Source organism: Triticum urartu, chromosome 1A, assembly GCF_056163025.1.
Source record: "Triticum urartu cultivar PI428250 chromosome 1A, HENAU_Tu73, whole genome shotgun sequence".
NCBI classification, from domain to species: Eukaryota; Viridiplantae; Streptophyta; class Magnoliopsida; order Poales; family Poaceae; genus Triticum; species Triticum urartu.
Genome location: NC_141873.1, coordinates 531593172 through 531606548, shown reverse-complemented (window position 1 = coordinate 531606548; position 13377 = coordinate 531593172). Strand labels below are relative to the sequence as shown.

Sequence of the window (13377 nt, the reverse complement as noted above, 5' to 3'; positions counted from 1 at the left end):
CATAGGATTTGAGATGCATGTATCTCATTTCCTATGACTTCTCTATTCCTATGATTTTCCTACCCTATGAACCAAAGGAGGCCTAAATGATAAATGCCACACGTGTGACACGAAGCACTCTAACTTTGGCATTTTTTATGACTAAAGTTGTCGCCCGAAAAGAAAATCCTAAAAAACTGAAACTTGTCATCCACACATCACTAAATTTGTTATCATAATATTTGGAGTTGCCATGTGTTTATGCCACACCCATGACATTTATCAGGGTCCTTGAAAAATACTTCGTTCATAGGGAATACTTTTGTTTGAGGTCAATTTTTCTTAAGTTAGGCTTGGTTATAGAAAAAAAATATAAATGAAATCACTATAAATAGATCTATTATGAAATATGAGTGGACATGTACTAAACACAGAGCATTTATCCCGATGCTCGCATTTATCCTGGATTTATTTTAGGATTTTCGGCGATGCGTGTTCAGTAGGAGGAGACGTTCCCGCCGACTACGAGGCGCCTATGATGACTTCATAAAATCTCAAGATGATATGCTGACTTAGTCTCTCAGAGATGCTCACAGAGGTAGGGTGTGCATGTGTACGTTGATAGAGGTGAGTGTATGTGCGTTTATATGAGCGCTTACATCTTTATTGTGTTAAAAAAGGGTCCGTCTACGTCTCAATCAACTGAGACTTCGTTAAGTCTCAGTCGAATGACGTCACCACATGTGGTCGGCCTGTTTAATCGCTGGTTTTGTCGCTGGTTCTGTGTTGTTCGCTTGCTGGGCTTGTTTGTGGGCTCGGTTGTCTTTTGTTTGTGATTTTCTTTGGGCTTGATTGCTTTGGGCTGGCTCGTGTGTGTGTGTGTGTGTGTGTGTGTGTGCAACTGGCCCACCACCTCTACCAGCGCCTCCTCCGACAAAAAAGAGTCCAGTTGCGGTCAGGTAAGAATACATGCAGTTGTGGTTGAGGGTGACACTTGCAGTTGCATGCCCAGTGTTGGACATGCAAACTGGCCCGCCCCCTCTCCCGCCGCCCCCTCTGACAAAACAAAAGCCCAGTTGCAAGCATGCTGAGGGACATGCAGTTGCAGTCGGGAGCGACACTTGCAGTTGCGGGGCTATTGTCAGGCTTGCAACTGGCTCGCCCCCTCTATCGGCGTCCCCTCTGACGGAACAAAAAGCTCCAGTTGCGGTCGGGTTAGAAGACATGCAGTTGCGGTCGGGTGCGACACTTGCAGTTCCATGCCTAAAATCAGACATGCAACCGGCCCACCCTCTCTTCCGTCGCCCCCTCCGACAAAAGAAAGTCTAGTTGCAACCATGTTCGGGGACATGCAGTTGCGGTCGGGTGCGGCACTTGCAGTTGTGGGGTTGTTGTCGGGCTTGCAACGGGCCCGCCCCTCTACTGACGCCCCCTTCAACAGAACAAAAATGTTCAGTTGCGGTCAGGCTATAAGACATGCAACTACTCGAACCAGAAAAAAAAAAGAAAAAAGACAAAAAAAGAACGGATAATAACGAAGACAAATTACTCCATCAGCAGCCTCGCCCATCTCCATCGATAGTGCGACGGGAGCACACATACAGCCTGTTCCTCTCTGAATCACGCCAAAAACAAACAAGAAAAAACAAGAAAAAGACCCATCGAACACCTGCGTACTAAGCCCAACAAACACTCCCTAGCCCCTACAGGACCAAGGCCGACGGGGGCAAAGGTAAAAAAAGCAAACGGGCTGGACAAAGAGCGTTACACAGGCCGAAACAAGGACAACTCAGTTCCAGCGCAAATCTTGAAGCAACAAATGATCCAGTGGCTAAAACAGTCGACTGAGACTTCACTATTTCTCAGTCGACTGAGAAATAGCAGAACCGTAAAAAAAACACAATATTCACTCGTTCCACCAAACAGACTGTAGCCATGAATCTTTAATACATATGTATCCTTCTTGGCAAAAAAGAAAATGTTATACTAGCAAGTGGAACGACTAAGAGAACATGAAGGATGGCTAAGAAAAGGTCCTTGCCAAAGTTAGAGGTTCAGAAAATAGAAAACCTGAAGCAGGATGGTTCAGAAAATGCTCTGAAGTCCACTTTTTGCCGAAGGTACTACTACCACCGTTCTAAAATAGATGAGCCAATTTTATACTAACTACTAAAGTTAATATAGATGACTTAATTTTATACTAACTTACCTAATTTTATATTAATTTTAATAGTTAGTATAAAATTGGGTTATTTATTTTAAAACGGAGGGAGTAGTATCTACGTAAACTGCCGACGAAATGATGGCAACGATGGACCTGCCTCAGAATGATGAAAGTTCGATTCATGTTCACATCGGTGTGGGCCGGGTCATTCGCTCAGTGCGTCGCCACCCTTATTTGCGGCCCGCCACATAGTATCACTGGTGCGACTATGTCACGCTTAACGCGAGACAATACTATGTCTCACCTCCAACAGCCGTCAGAATTGGCCGGTCCAGCGCGGAACATAGGACTTCAACACTCCTTTTTTCATCCACTTTTTCGCATTTTTGCTTTATTTTTTCTTTTGCTTGTATTTGAAATATTCTAACTATACTTATTACAAAAATAATTTTATATACAAATTTTAAAAATATTCATTACGTATTAAAAAAATGTTAGACGTGTATACAAAAATGTTTGTAATGTAGTAGACAATAATTGTACAATGGGTATGAAAAAAATAGACATGAATAAATATATTTGTAAAATGTTAATTTGTATTTGAAAAACATGAAACATGTATGTAAAAAAATGAACAAGTTCCCAAGGTTGTTGCCTTCGGTGGTTTAAGACAAAAGAGTAAGCTCTGTGGTTAAAGAACTTCATCATCGTCGTCCAGTTCGCAGTGATTCTAGTGCTATTTTACTCATTCATCGATGTGATCGTATATAATAGAGTGAGCACTTGGTAGGATGGTAGATGATAGGTTCACCAAGTAGGGTGCAAGTTGTGGCATACCTAGGGGTGTGCCAGGTGTGCCATGGCACACCCAGAATTTTGAAAAATGTTCTTTTACCATGTAATAATTAGTTGATTTTTAAGGCCCATTCAAGCCAATGAAAACATATGTTGATTTTTTGAAGTGTGCACATCCTGCATTTTATTTCTGGGTCCGCCACTCTGCAAGATTATTAGAACCACTCTATCTGTGCAACCAAAGAGCGTGCTTTGCATGAGAACATCCATACGTAGGCAACCAAAAACAACGCATAACTTGTTGCCCTGATGCAAGGGAGGCAATATATAGGCAATCAAACAATGTACAAAACATGATATTTTTTTTTTGCATGCATTACCTCAGGCAGGCCCATATGCGCATGTAACCAAATGAATCGTAAGTTTACATTGGATATGACTATGGATTTGAGAATTTGCTGACGATATATCAGACTGTGAATGTGGACAGATTAGAGGCGATCGGTCACTGTCTTAGGATGAGTTAATGCACGTCTACAGACGTGTAGGGGCCGAATTAGCTAGGTCCCAAACATTTTAGAGCCGAATTAGCTAGGTCTGGCCGTAGATATATGGATGCTCTAAATGCTGATGAATTATTTGCATAGTTTCCTCAAACGACTAAAGCCTTCTTTGATTTACAGGATTTGCATAGGAATTTTACAGGATCGACGCCCTCTAGAATTTTTCCTTTAGGCCCTGTTCGGTTTAAAGGAAATTCATGAGAAAAGTGGAGGATTTGAGTTCCTGTAGTTTTTTTGCTCTGTAGCAGCGTTCGGTATATAGGAAAGCCTGAACAGTAAACCAAAGGAAAGGCCACCACCTCCTCTGATTAGGCAACGCTGCAACACTGAACTCGCTGTCTTCCTGTCAGACAGAATCTGCGTATGTGGATGGACCACGGAAAGGACAAGTGAAAATAAAACAAATGGTGCATGTGAGCTGTGTCCATCCGGGCAATGTTCGCAAATGGGCGTGCTGGGCTAGATGCCATCAATTTTATTCAACCAGTTAATAAGTGCATTTTAATTTGTATGTTAATTTCCTGTGTCCCGAACAGTAGCAGCCGAAAGTTTCCCTACGCTTTCCAAACCTATGTTTTACACATGTTTTCCTTTCCCATTCCTACGTTTTACACTATTCCAATGTTTTTCTTACTTGCATTCTGAACGGGCCCTTACTGTTAGAAGTATATTTACATTTAAGATAGAGTTAAGAGATAGAGATAGGATAAGTTTAACTTGTCCTCTATTCTAAGTCTCTATCCCTCCGTTGTACCTCTATATATACCCCCACAAGTGTCAGATCAATACAACAACACAACAATATTATCATCCTATACTTTCACATGATATTAGAGCGGTTAGTTTCACGACACCGATCCTAAATTATTCCACCACAACAATAAGTGCTAAGCTAACAGAGAGTTAAGAGATAAAGACTTAGGACGCCGATCCTAAGTCTCTATCCCTCGGGGAGATTAATCTTCTCTCCCCGGGGGTGCGGCACCCGATGGATCAATGACTAGATCGGTTTCTTATATTAGATCAATTTCAGAAATTCTTTTAGATCAATTTTTCTTTAGTCATGAATAAATCTCGACCACCCTCAGATCCGGTGAAAGAATTATTCTCTGCACAAAACGGCGTTAAAATCATCCATCTACACTGCCGGATCCCGTGCGATACTCCGAGCACCCCTGGCCGGCCGGCAAATTCGCATCGCTGGAGCGCTGGACGGAGAAACCTGTGCGCACCTGCATCGGCCACTGCACACGCGCCTCCATCATCGACGAATCTGCGGGTCCATCCACGTCCCATGCATGGCGAACTACGTCCACGTCCCAGCATACAGGCATGCATGTACAGCCTCCATCTGAGGCCATGCAGTCCGCGCGTACGGGAGATTTTAACTCCAACACTGACGAGCGACTCCAGGCGGCTTCGATCCAGGCGAGCGCGACTCCAGCACATCATCAAGCCGGACGACTACACCGACTGATCTGCACCAGATATTCTTCATTGAGCTGAATCCCTGCACTGAGTTGTACGACTACGCCAGGTTACGAGCAACATACTTATTCGGCATGACAGGGCATCATCGCCGACACGCTACTGCGACGCCATCGTCGATACCACATCACCAAGGTCTTCATCACCGTGGTCTTCAGCAACATCTTCGTCAACACACCGTCGCCGCCTCGTCCACAGGATGAACACCTAACGTCCTCCGGCAGACTTTTCTGCAAGACGCGACCTCGACGACGGCAATGACCGCGTCACAACGACTGCAATGACCACGTCACGACGACGGCATCGACTGTATCATCCACGACGGCACGACTGCATCGACACGGCGTCACTACAGTGACGACCCTACACGGCCACGCGGTTCTGGCAAAACCGATGTGTGCTCCATGGGCTTCCTCCGGTCTTGGCAAAATCGATGGACTCATCGCCGACGGCACCCTCTCACATCCGCAAGGTGCATCATCCACGTCTGCAGCTCCGTCATAGCGCATTTTTTTTGCGCCTTCGGCTTTGTGCGGCTTCATCATCCACGGCGACCACATCATCGACCACGACTACCTCGACCACAGCTACATCACCATGACCGGTTACCTCGACATCGACATACATGGCTACGTCTACAGCTACTCATCAGCAACAACTCCAGTCAACACCGTCCGCGTCGCCACTAGCGTCCACGCCACTCCCGCTGTGACTGCAGGAGGGAATAGAGGATAGACAAGGTAGGCACCAGAAGGGGACGCAGTCACCGCCCTAGGTACCAACCCATCAGAGACGCAGTTGATGATGGCGCAACGGAGAAGACGACAGGAGCACAAGTCTTTAAATTCAGTCGTAATCGTCCGCTTCACTCCCGCTACGACTAAGGGGGAATGTTAGAAGTATATTTACATTTAAGATAGAGTTAAGAGATAAAGATAGGATAGGTTTAACTTGTCCTCTACTTCAAGTCTCTATCCCTCCATTGTATCTTTATATATACTCTCACAAGGGTCAGATCAATACAACAACACAACAATATTATCATCCTACACTTTTCACACTTACATGTTGTTTGATTCATAGGATTGCATTTCTCAGGAACCAATTCTATAGGAACTTCTTAGTTCATTTAAACAGAAAAACAAGCATGAGATTGGACTTTATGGAAAAAATCCTCTAATTTACTACACGACGTAGGATTTCAGTGGACAGTGCATCATATTCCTATACGTTTTCTATTCTACGCTTCCTAAACCCTCTGAATCAAAGGAGCCCTAAATCCACGAGCTCCCACGTTGCAAAGCGGGACCTTCTCCGACAAGGAGGTCCCACGACCCGGCTTGCTCTGGCAATTGTGCACGCGGCTCTGTCGGATTGGCTGCGCCGGTTTCAAGACGGCGACCTCGTCCCAGAATCTTCGCGGTAAGATGCCCACTGGACGACTGGAGCTCCGGCGTGCTCCATGGAAATCCCCAGACTGCCCGCCGCCGCGCGCCGCGTAGACTCCAGAAACTTCAGGGGCATTTCGGACTTCCGTCCAGTGAGGTGTCTGTCAGTGCCGAGCCCCCACGCAATCGCCACGGCCACACCAGCTCCTCCGTTCGCGCTCACTCGCGGGGTCCTCCGGCGGCGATGCGGAGCAGCAGCCATGGAGGTGCTCAGCTCCAGCCGCTTCTCTAGCGCCTTCCCCAGCCTCCTCGACCACGTCTCCAGGCCGCCGAATCCCCCGCGCCGCCACCGCCACGGCCGCCGCCGTTGTCTCCAGACGCTAGCCTCCGCGCCCGCCGATGCCGCCGCGCCGTCGCCCTCGTCCTCGCCGCCGTCGCTCTCCCGGATCCTGGCCGCCGCGCTGAGGGGAGGGCGCACGCGGGGGGAGCTGCCCGGCCTGGCCGCGGCGGGCGGAGGCGGGGCGGGGATAGGGACGCTGCTGATGAGCACGACGGCGGCGGCGGTGACCAAGGCGCGGGAGAGCCCGTACCTGCTGGCGCTGGCGGCGAACCCGACGTTCGTGTCGGGGATGGTGGCGTTCGCGGTGGCGCAGGCCGCCAAGGCCCTGCTCACCTCCGTGGTGGAGCGGCGGTGGAGCCTGCGGACGCTGTGCAGCTCCGGGGGCATGCCCTCCTCGCACTCTGCGCTCTGCACCGCGCTCACCGCCTCCGTCGCGCTCTGCCACGGCGTCGGCGACGCGCTCTTCCCCGTCTGCCTCGGCTTCAGCCTCATCGTCATGTACGACGCCACCGGCGTCCGGCGCCACGCCGGGATGCAGGCCGAGGTGAGCTCATGCTGCTTGCTTCTATCAATTCTGTGATCTAAGTATCTAGTTGCACGGTATGTTTTATTCTGGCAAATGTTGTGTACTGGTGTTAGATGAGCAGAGCTCACTGTATAAAGTGAAGCAGAGTTCAGAGGATGGATGAATTTGAGCTCATTGTTGTTTGGGGAGTAGAATGTTTTCCAGTTCTGTCGATTGATGGATGAGTTTGAGCTCAGCTCACTCTTCTGCATCCATGCCATCCATGAGTTTCAAACTGTCAAATGTTCAGTCCATAATGGTGCTACATGCCGTTTCATGCTAGATTCACTAGGATTTTTGGGGGTTCTACCAGTTGTTACATTGCGTGAATGCGTGCACAGTTTGAGCCTTTGAGGATCTAGATTGACACTAATCTGTTACTGGGCTTGTACTCTTGTTCTTGTTACTCTGCTTTAGTTGATTTAGTGTGATCAAATTTTTCTGAATGTACTTAAGATTTGAGCAAGTTCTCATCCCATTGTTTGGTGGGGTAACAACCAGGACTAGTTTTCATTTTATTCGGATTGCTTGTGTGTTTTCATTGTGAGACAGGTCTAACCACCCTCCTTTGAAAAATGAGAACTGATTGTTCATATGTGTAGTACAATTGAAAGTTTGAAACTGGATTCAGAATGCGGACCATGATTTGCCATCTTTGTGAAACTATGCTGGCTGTATACATGTGGTTGTAGTTTTTTTTTACTAACTACGGTGCAATTGCACTGCATATCTATTTATATATAGCTAGATAAGATCAGTCTCAGGGGCTCGGATTGGACATCCTGTCAAGTTAGCCAAATTGCAGAAGTCAGTCAGTTGTTTGATGCCTTGACTCGAATTCTGAAAGGTTTCATGCATGGCTCGTCTCTTTTGGTGTACAAGACTAAACATGCTGTTCTTTGGACTTTAGCACCCATAATGGATCAGGTCACAAGTTTATAAGTTTGCTTGTTGGTTTATGTTCAGGGGTCGTAATTGCTACGACACGCTGTTCGTAACTTACAGTTCCATAAATCTGTAGTGACTAGCTAGCAGCTCAAATTTGAACTTTTGCCATAGTGCCATTCCATTGCTCTGCTGATACACAACACTTCACCTTGCAATAACATAGGGCTCGGGTCAGTCAGTTTTTTATAAACTAACTCAATTAAACCACGAAAACTTTGAGCAACCCTGCTGCCTGGGTACCTGAGTAGGTTATCGCATTCCGAGTTCATGACACTGAATTGGCACTGCAGGGTATCAACGAAACACGCTCTAAGTCTCTCAATTTGGTTTTGGATACATACAAGCATAGTGACTAACTTGCATTGCGTTGGCACCTCCCATCCTTCAAAGATCGTGGTTACATCTTTCCCACCGATGAGCGTCTGTTGTTTGCCTATTATTACATACCTGAAATGTATGCTCTATGACTGATGATGATGCAGGTGCTCAATAAGATCGTTGAGGACCTGTTCCAAGGCCACCCCATCAGCGAAAGGAAGCTCAAGGAGCTGCTAGGGCACACCCCGTCGCAGGTCTTCGCCGGCGCGTTCCTGGGCATCCTGGTGGCCTGGTTCTGCTGCCAGGGCTGCATCGGTGCCATCTGACGTTGCCGTTGTAGCATGCCTGACTGCTTCAAAATGGAGTCATTTTGTACCATCATTGGGGGAAAACATATAGGTGCTTTCTTGGGATAATGTTGGCTGTACATAATTGCATGGATGGTGTCACCACTTCTCAATTCATAGTCGAGACTTTGGTCTGATTTGAGTTTTGCCGGGAAATAGAAAGCCTTCTGATGCAAAAGGCAAAGGTCAGATCGGATACTCGATGAGACAATATCCCCGTTTTCCAGGAGACAACGCCTCAAAAGGACTATGTTTTGGTATACGAGCGCGCTAAAAGTCGGACACTTCTCTATGTATATACTATCTTTGATTCTGGTTGTTTAGTAGTCAGCAAGGCAGTGTTGTGTACACCCTCTATTCCTAAATATAAGACCTTTTAGAGATTTCAATACAAAGTACATACGGATGTATATAGACGTATTTCACTCGTTTTATTCCCTACGTAGTCCGTATTAGGGCATGTACAATGGTTGATAAAATAGTCTTATCTTAAGTTTTGCATGTAAATTAGAGATGACAAAAAAACATGTCTACAATGGGTCATCTCTTAGCCTTATCTTCAATAATTAGTTGTTCCTAAAAACATAGTGAGACAAATTGTGCGAAGAGATCATCTCTTGTCTTCTCTTAAATAAGATAAGACAAGCCTTCTCTTATGATTTCTCTCTCCTCTACCTCATCATTTATCTTACGTGACACTCTTAAGATAGAACCATGATACATGCCCTTAGAATCTCTAAAATAGCTTATATTTACCATGCAAAAGAAAAGCTTATATTTAGGATAGGCACTTTGCCTAGTCGATCGTTGCATGCAGGCCACTGCTAGCCAGGGAAACTAATGGGTTTGCCACTACATTTATTTGTTGGAAACAAACCACTTTATTTCCCACAAATAAGGGATTTCCCTTGGGCGCATTGGTCGGAGTTGAGATTAGGAAACGGTTGTTAGGAAGCAAATCAAAGCGAACTTTTATAAAGCCAGGCCACCTCGTGGCATCCGTTCGACGCAACCGAACTCCACGGATCTCACGCAAAAATCACACGGCGGAAGCCATGCCGCCGCCCTGCAGCGGGAGGGACTCCAAGGCGGCGGTGAAGCCCCTGATGGTGACGATCAAGGTGGTGAGCCAGGAGAAGGTGCTCCGCCACACCATGAGCAGGGCGGACAAGCTCCAGGTCCTCCTGGACGCGTGGTACCGCAAGGTGCCCGACGTGACCTACGGCACCGGCGTCTTCCTCTTCGAGGGCGTGCGGTTGCGCGGCGACAAGACCCCGGCGGACCTCGAGATGGAGGACGGGGACATGATCGACTTCTTCGAGCACATGGACGGCGGCGGGCCGTTCGTCGCTGGATCGATGTCCGCGCACTAGGCAGGATTGATGAGAGGGAAATTTTCTAGGTCTTCTTAGGAGGAAAATTTCTGGTTTGTTGAGCGGCTTGCGTGATGTACTTCAAACTATATTCGCTCGGTTATTATTATGGTTTATGTCTTGATTTTACGCTAAGATTCGTGTAAGCATTTCTTTTGTTTTTTTTTTCTACTTCGATTGAGTCAGATGTGCCTAGACAGGCCCTTGTTTCTTTTATGGTGACTTGGAGGGTCGGCTGTGAAGTAGTTCTCTTTGTGCCATAACCTGACCCGGAGAAAAAACTGCCCCCTATGTCATCCCCCGCAGACCACACACGGCGCCATTGCCCCCCTCTCTCCTCCACCCCCAGGGCAAAGCCCCTCGTGGTGGTCGGCGACTGGTGTTCCTCTCCTTCGCTCTTGGCTATCCGGCACAGGACGACTTGGACGGGCGGCGACACTGACCTCGCGCATGGCTTGGAAGCATGCGTTCGCGGTTGGGTGTGGACAACTGCCGGTGGCGTGGTAGCGGCTCTAACCTTGGCGTGGATCGGTCACACTGAGACATTCGGTGTCATTTATTCCCTAGCATTTTTTTGTTCGTTCGGTGGATCTTGGGTTTTTTCAGTAAAGAAAACTTGTGTGCTTTTTCTGTTTAGTTTTTTTCTCCTTTACAATTTTATTTTTTTCTGCCTTTTATAATTTTTGTAATACATGATGAACATTTTTCCTAATATACGGTGAACATTTTTCAAATACACAATTAATATTTTTGTCGTATATGACGAAATATTTTTTGTATGCAGTGTTTTTTTTCTAATGCACACTTTATTTATTCATTTATAAGTATTTCTCAAAAAAGGTTTTTATTTAGATCAGTTTAAAATGTCCAACAATCAATTATGTATCTCCTGCTGCGATGAGTATCACGGGTGCGATTATGTCTCGCTTCACGCGAGACAATAGGTACATCTCACTTCAAGCAGCCACAAAATGGGCTGGTCCATTTTGGACCATAGGCCTTCAGCGCTCCTTTTTTCATCCATTTGTTTACATTTTAAGTTTCATTTTTTGATTTATTTATTCTTGTATTTTGAAATATACTAATTACATTGGTTATAAAAATCAGTTTAAATATAAACTTAAAAATGTTAATCACGTATGTGAACAATCTTAGTAATGCTTACAGAAATATGTTTGCAATGTGTATGATGATTGTATAATGCGTATGAAAAGATAAACATCAATAAATATATTGGGAAATGTTAATTTGTATTTCAAAAATACCAAACATGTATATGAAAAATGTTCCCGATGTATACAAAAAAATGTAAAATGTGTATGAAAAAATAGTAGACATCAAAAAATATGTTTGAAATTTGTTAATCATTTAGTTGAAAAAATTTAGACATGTATATGAAAAATATTTCTGATGTATACAAAAAAACTTACAATATGTATGGGAAAGGGCAGACATCAAAAAATATATAAGTTTTCAAAAATGTTAAACATGCATATAAAGAATGTCCTGGTGTATACGTAAAATGTGGAATATGTTTGGAAGAAGTTGACATCAAAATATATCTCTATATAAGATGTTAATCATGTATTTAGAAAAAATCAACATGGGCATGGAAAATGTTTATACATTGTAAACAAAAGACTGCCTAGGTAAAAATATGTTTAATGACATTAAAAAACGAAAGTGCATTTTAAATAAATATTCATGTGTTTCTTAAAATGTCTGTTATTTTTTAAAATCATTATAGAAAGTAAAAAACTATTTATGTGAAGGCAAATTCCAATTATGTAGTGTAGTCGCTCTCATCCCCAAAAGTCTACATAAATGTTTAATGTCACTAAAATTGTTCAATGTTTATTTAAAAAATATAGACCATGTACAAAAAAAGTCATAATACTATATATGACAAGAAAAATGTACATTGTGTATTAAAACTGTTCAACATGTTTTTAAAAAATGACTCATGTGTACACGAAAAATGTATATTGCCTGATGAAGTAAGTAGACATGTGTTAAAAAAATCCAGCTCTAGACAACAAGAGAAAGAAAAAAGTCATTGTAACTCGACAAATAAACAAAGAAAAAGGGAGAAATCTAAGATAGAAACAAAGAAAACTAAGAAAGAAACAATAAAAACCGAAAAAAAATGTGTAAATCCAAAGAAAAGCAATGCAATTGAGTGGAAATCAGCAGGGAAAGAAAGGAAAACAAAGCAACCAATGAAAACGGGAAGAAAAAACAAAGAAAAACAGATGTAAAAGAATGTAAACGGTGAAAACCGAGAAAGAAGTGAAGAAATCCAGGAAGAAAACAAAGAAAAATGAAGATAGAAAGAATGAAAAAAACCGTAAAATACCAAAGGAAACGGCGAAGAGAAACACAAAAAAGGAAAGAAAAACTATCAATTAAAACGGACCGGTCCAACCAATAGACAGACATAAGAAGAAAAAACCGACAAAACTTACAGCGAGCGAGCGAGTGTCATCTCCTGAGCCTGCGGGCGAAAAAAAACTAACGAACTGGGTCGACCTAGTAGCTACGGTAGGGGAAAAATCCTTCAAACGAGAGTTCCTTCCATCACGGAGAGCAACTAATTAACGAGCGCTTATTCGGGAGCCTCGCAACTATCAGTGCCACTTGGCGCGCTCTCAGCCATTCTCCATGTGTCGCGTTCTGGACGCTTCCTCCGGATTTTATTTTTTATTTTTCTGCACGCGTTTTCAGCTTTTTAAATGGTTTTTCGGGTTTTTTTGACGTTTTGGTTTTTTACCGGTCTTCCTTAACTTTTCGATAAAAAACTAAAAATAATTGGCGCGAAAAAACGTATTTTCTTTCGTGAGAGTCACGATTTTGCTTCCGCGGGAGGCACGGGTTTGCTTTCGCGAGAGTCACGGATGCGCCTCTCGGAAACGAAAAAAAATATTTTCTGTTTTTTTTTCTTTCGCGAGAGTTACGGTTTTGCTTTCGCGAGAGACACATTTGTGCTTTAGCGAGAGTCACGGCCGTGCCTTTCGGAAACAAAAAAAAACGTGTTTACTATTTTTTTCGCGAGAGTCACAGTTTTGCTTCCGCGGCAGGCACGGTTGTGCTTTCGCGCGAGTCACGGCCG

General features: G+C 44.5%; 2 protein-coding genes across 2 annotated transcripts; both read left to right on the top strand.

Moving 5' to 3' along the window:
* The first annotated feature begins 6436 nt into the window (after positions 1-6436).
* Positions 6437-9323, top strand: LOC125525929 (Acid phosphatase/vanadium-dependent haloperoxidase-related protein). The gene is made up of 2 exons (XM_048690935.2): positions 6437-7261; positions 8713-9323. Exons 1-2 carry the CDS (start codon positions 6452-6454, stop codon positions 8872-8874), a joined length of 972 nt encoding a protein of 323 aa, XP_048546892.1. The 5' UTR covers positions 6437-6451; the 3' UTR covers positions 8875-9323.
* A 431-nt stretch (positions 9324-9754) lies between these two features.
* On the top strand, positions 9755-10784 carry LOC125537675 (small ubiquitin-related modifier 2-like). The gene has a single exon (XM_048700995.2). The coding sequence runs from the start codon at positions 9951-9953 to the stop codon at positions 10266-10268; it is 318 nt and encodes a 105-aa protein (XP_048556952.1). The 5' UTR covers positions 9755-9950; the 3' UTR covers positions 10269-10784.
* The last annotated feature ends 2593 nt before the right edge of the window (positions 10785-13377 follow it).

Excerpts from the sequence above, each read along its gene's own strand:
- LOC125525929 (XM_048690935.2), top strand. The coding sequence starts at position 6,452 with ATGGAAATCCCCAGACTGCCCGCCGCCGCGCGCCGCGTAGACTCCAGA. Across the intron at positions 7,262-8,712 it reads ACGCCGGGATGCAGGCCGAG|GTGCTCAATAAGATCGTTGA; the intron begins GTGAGCTCATGC and ends ATGATGATGCAG.
- LOC125537675 (XM_048700995.2), top strand. The coding sequence starts at position 9,951 with ATGCCGCCGCCCTGCAGCGGGAGGGACTCCAAGGCGGCGGTGAAGCCC.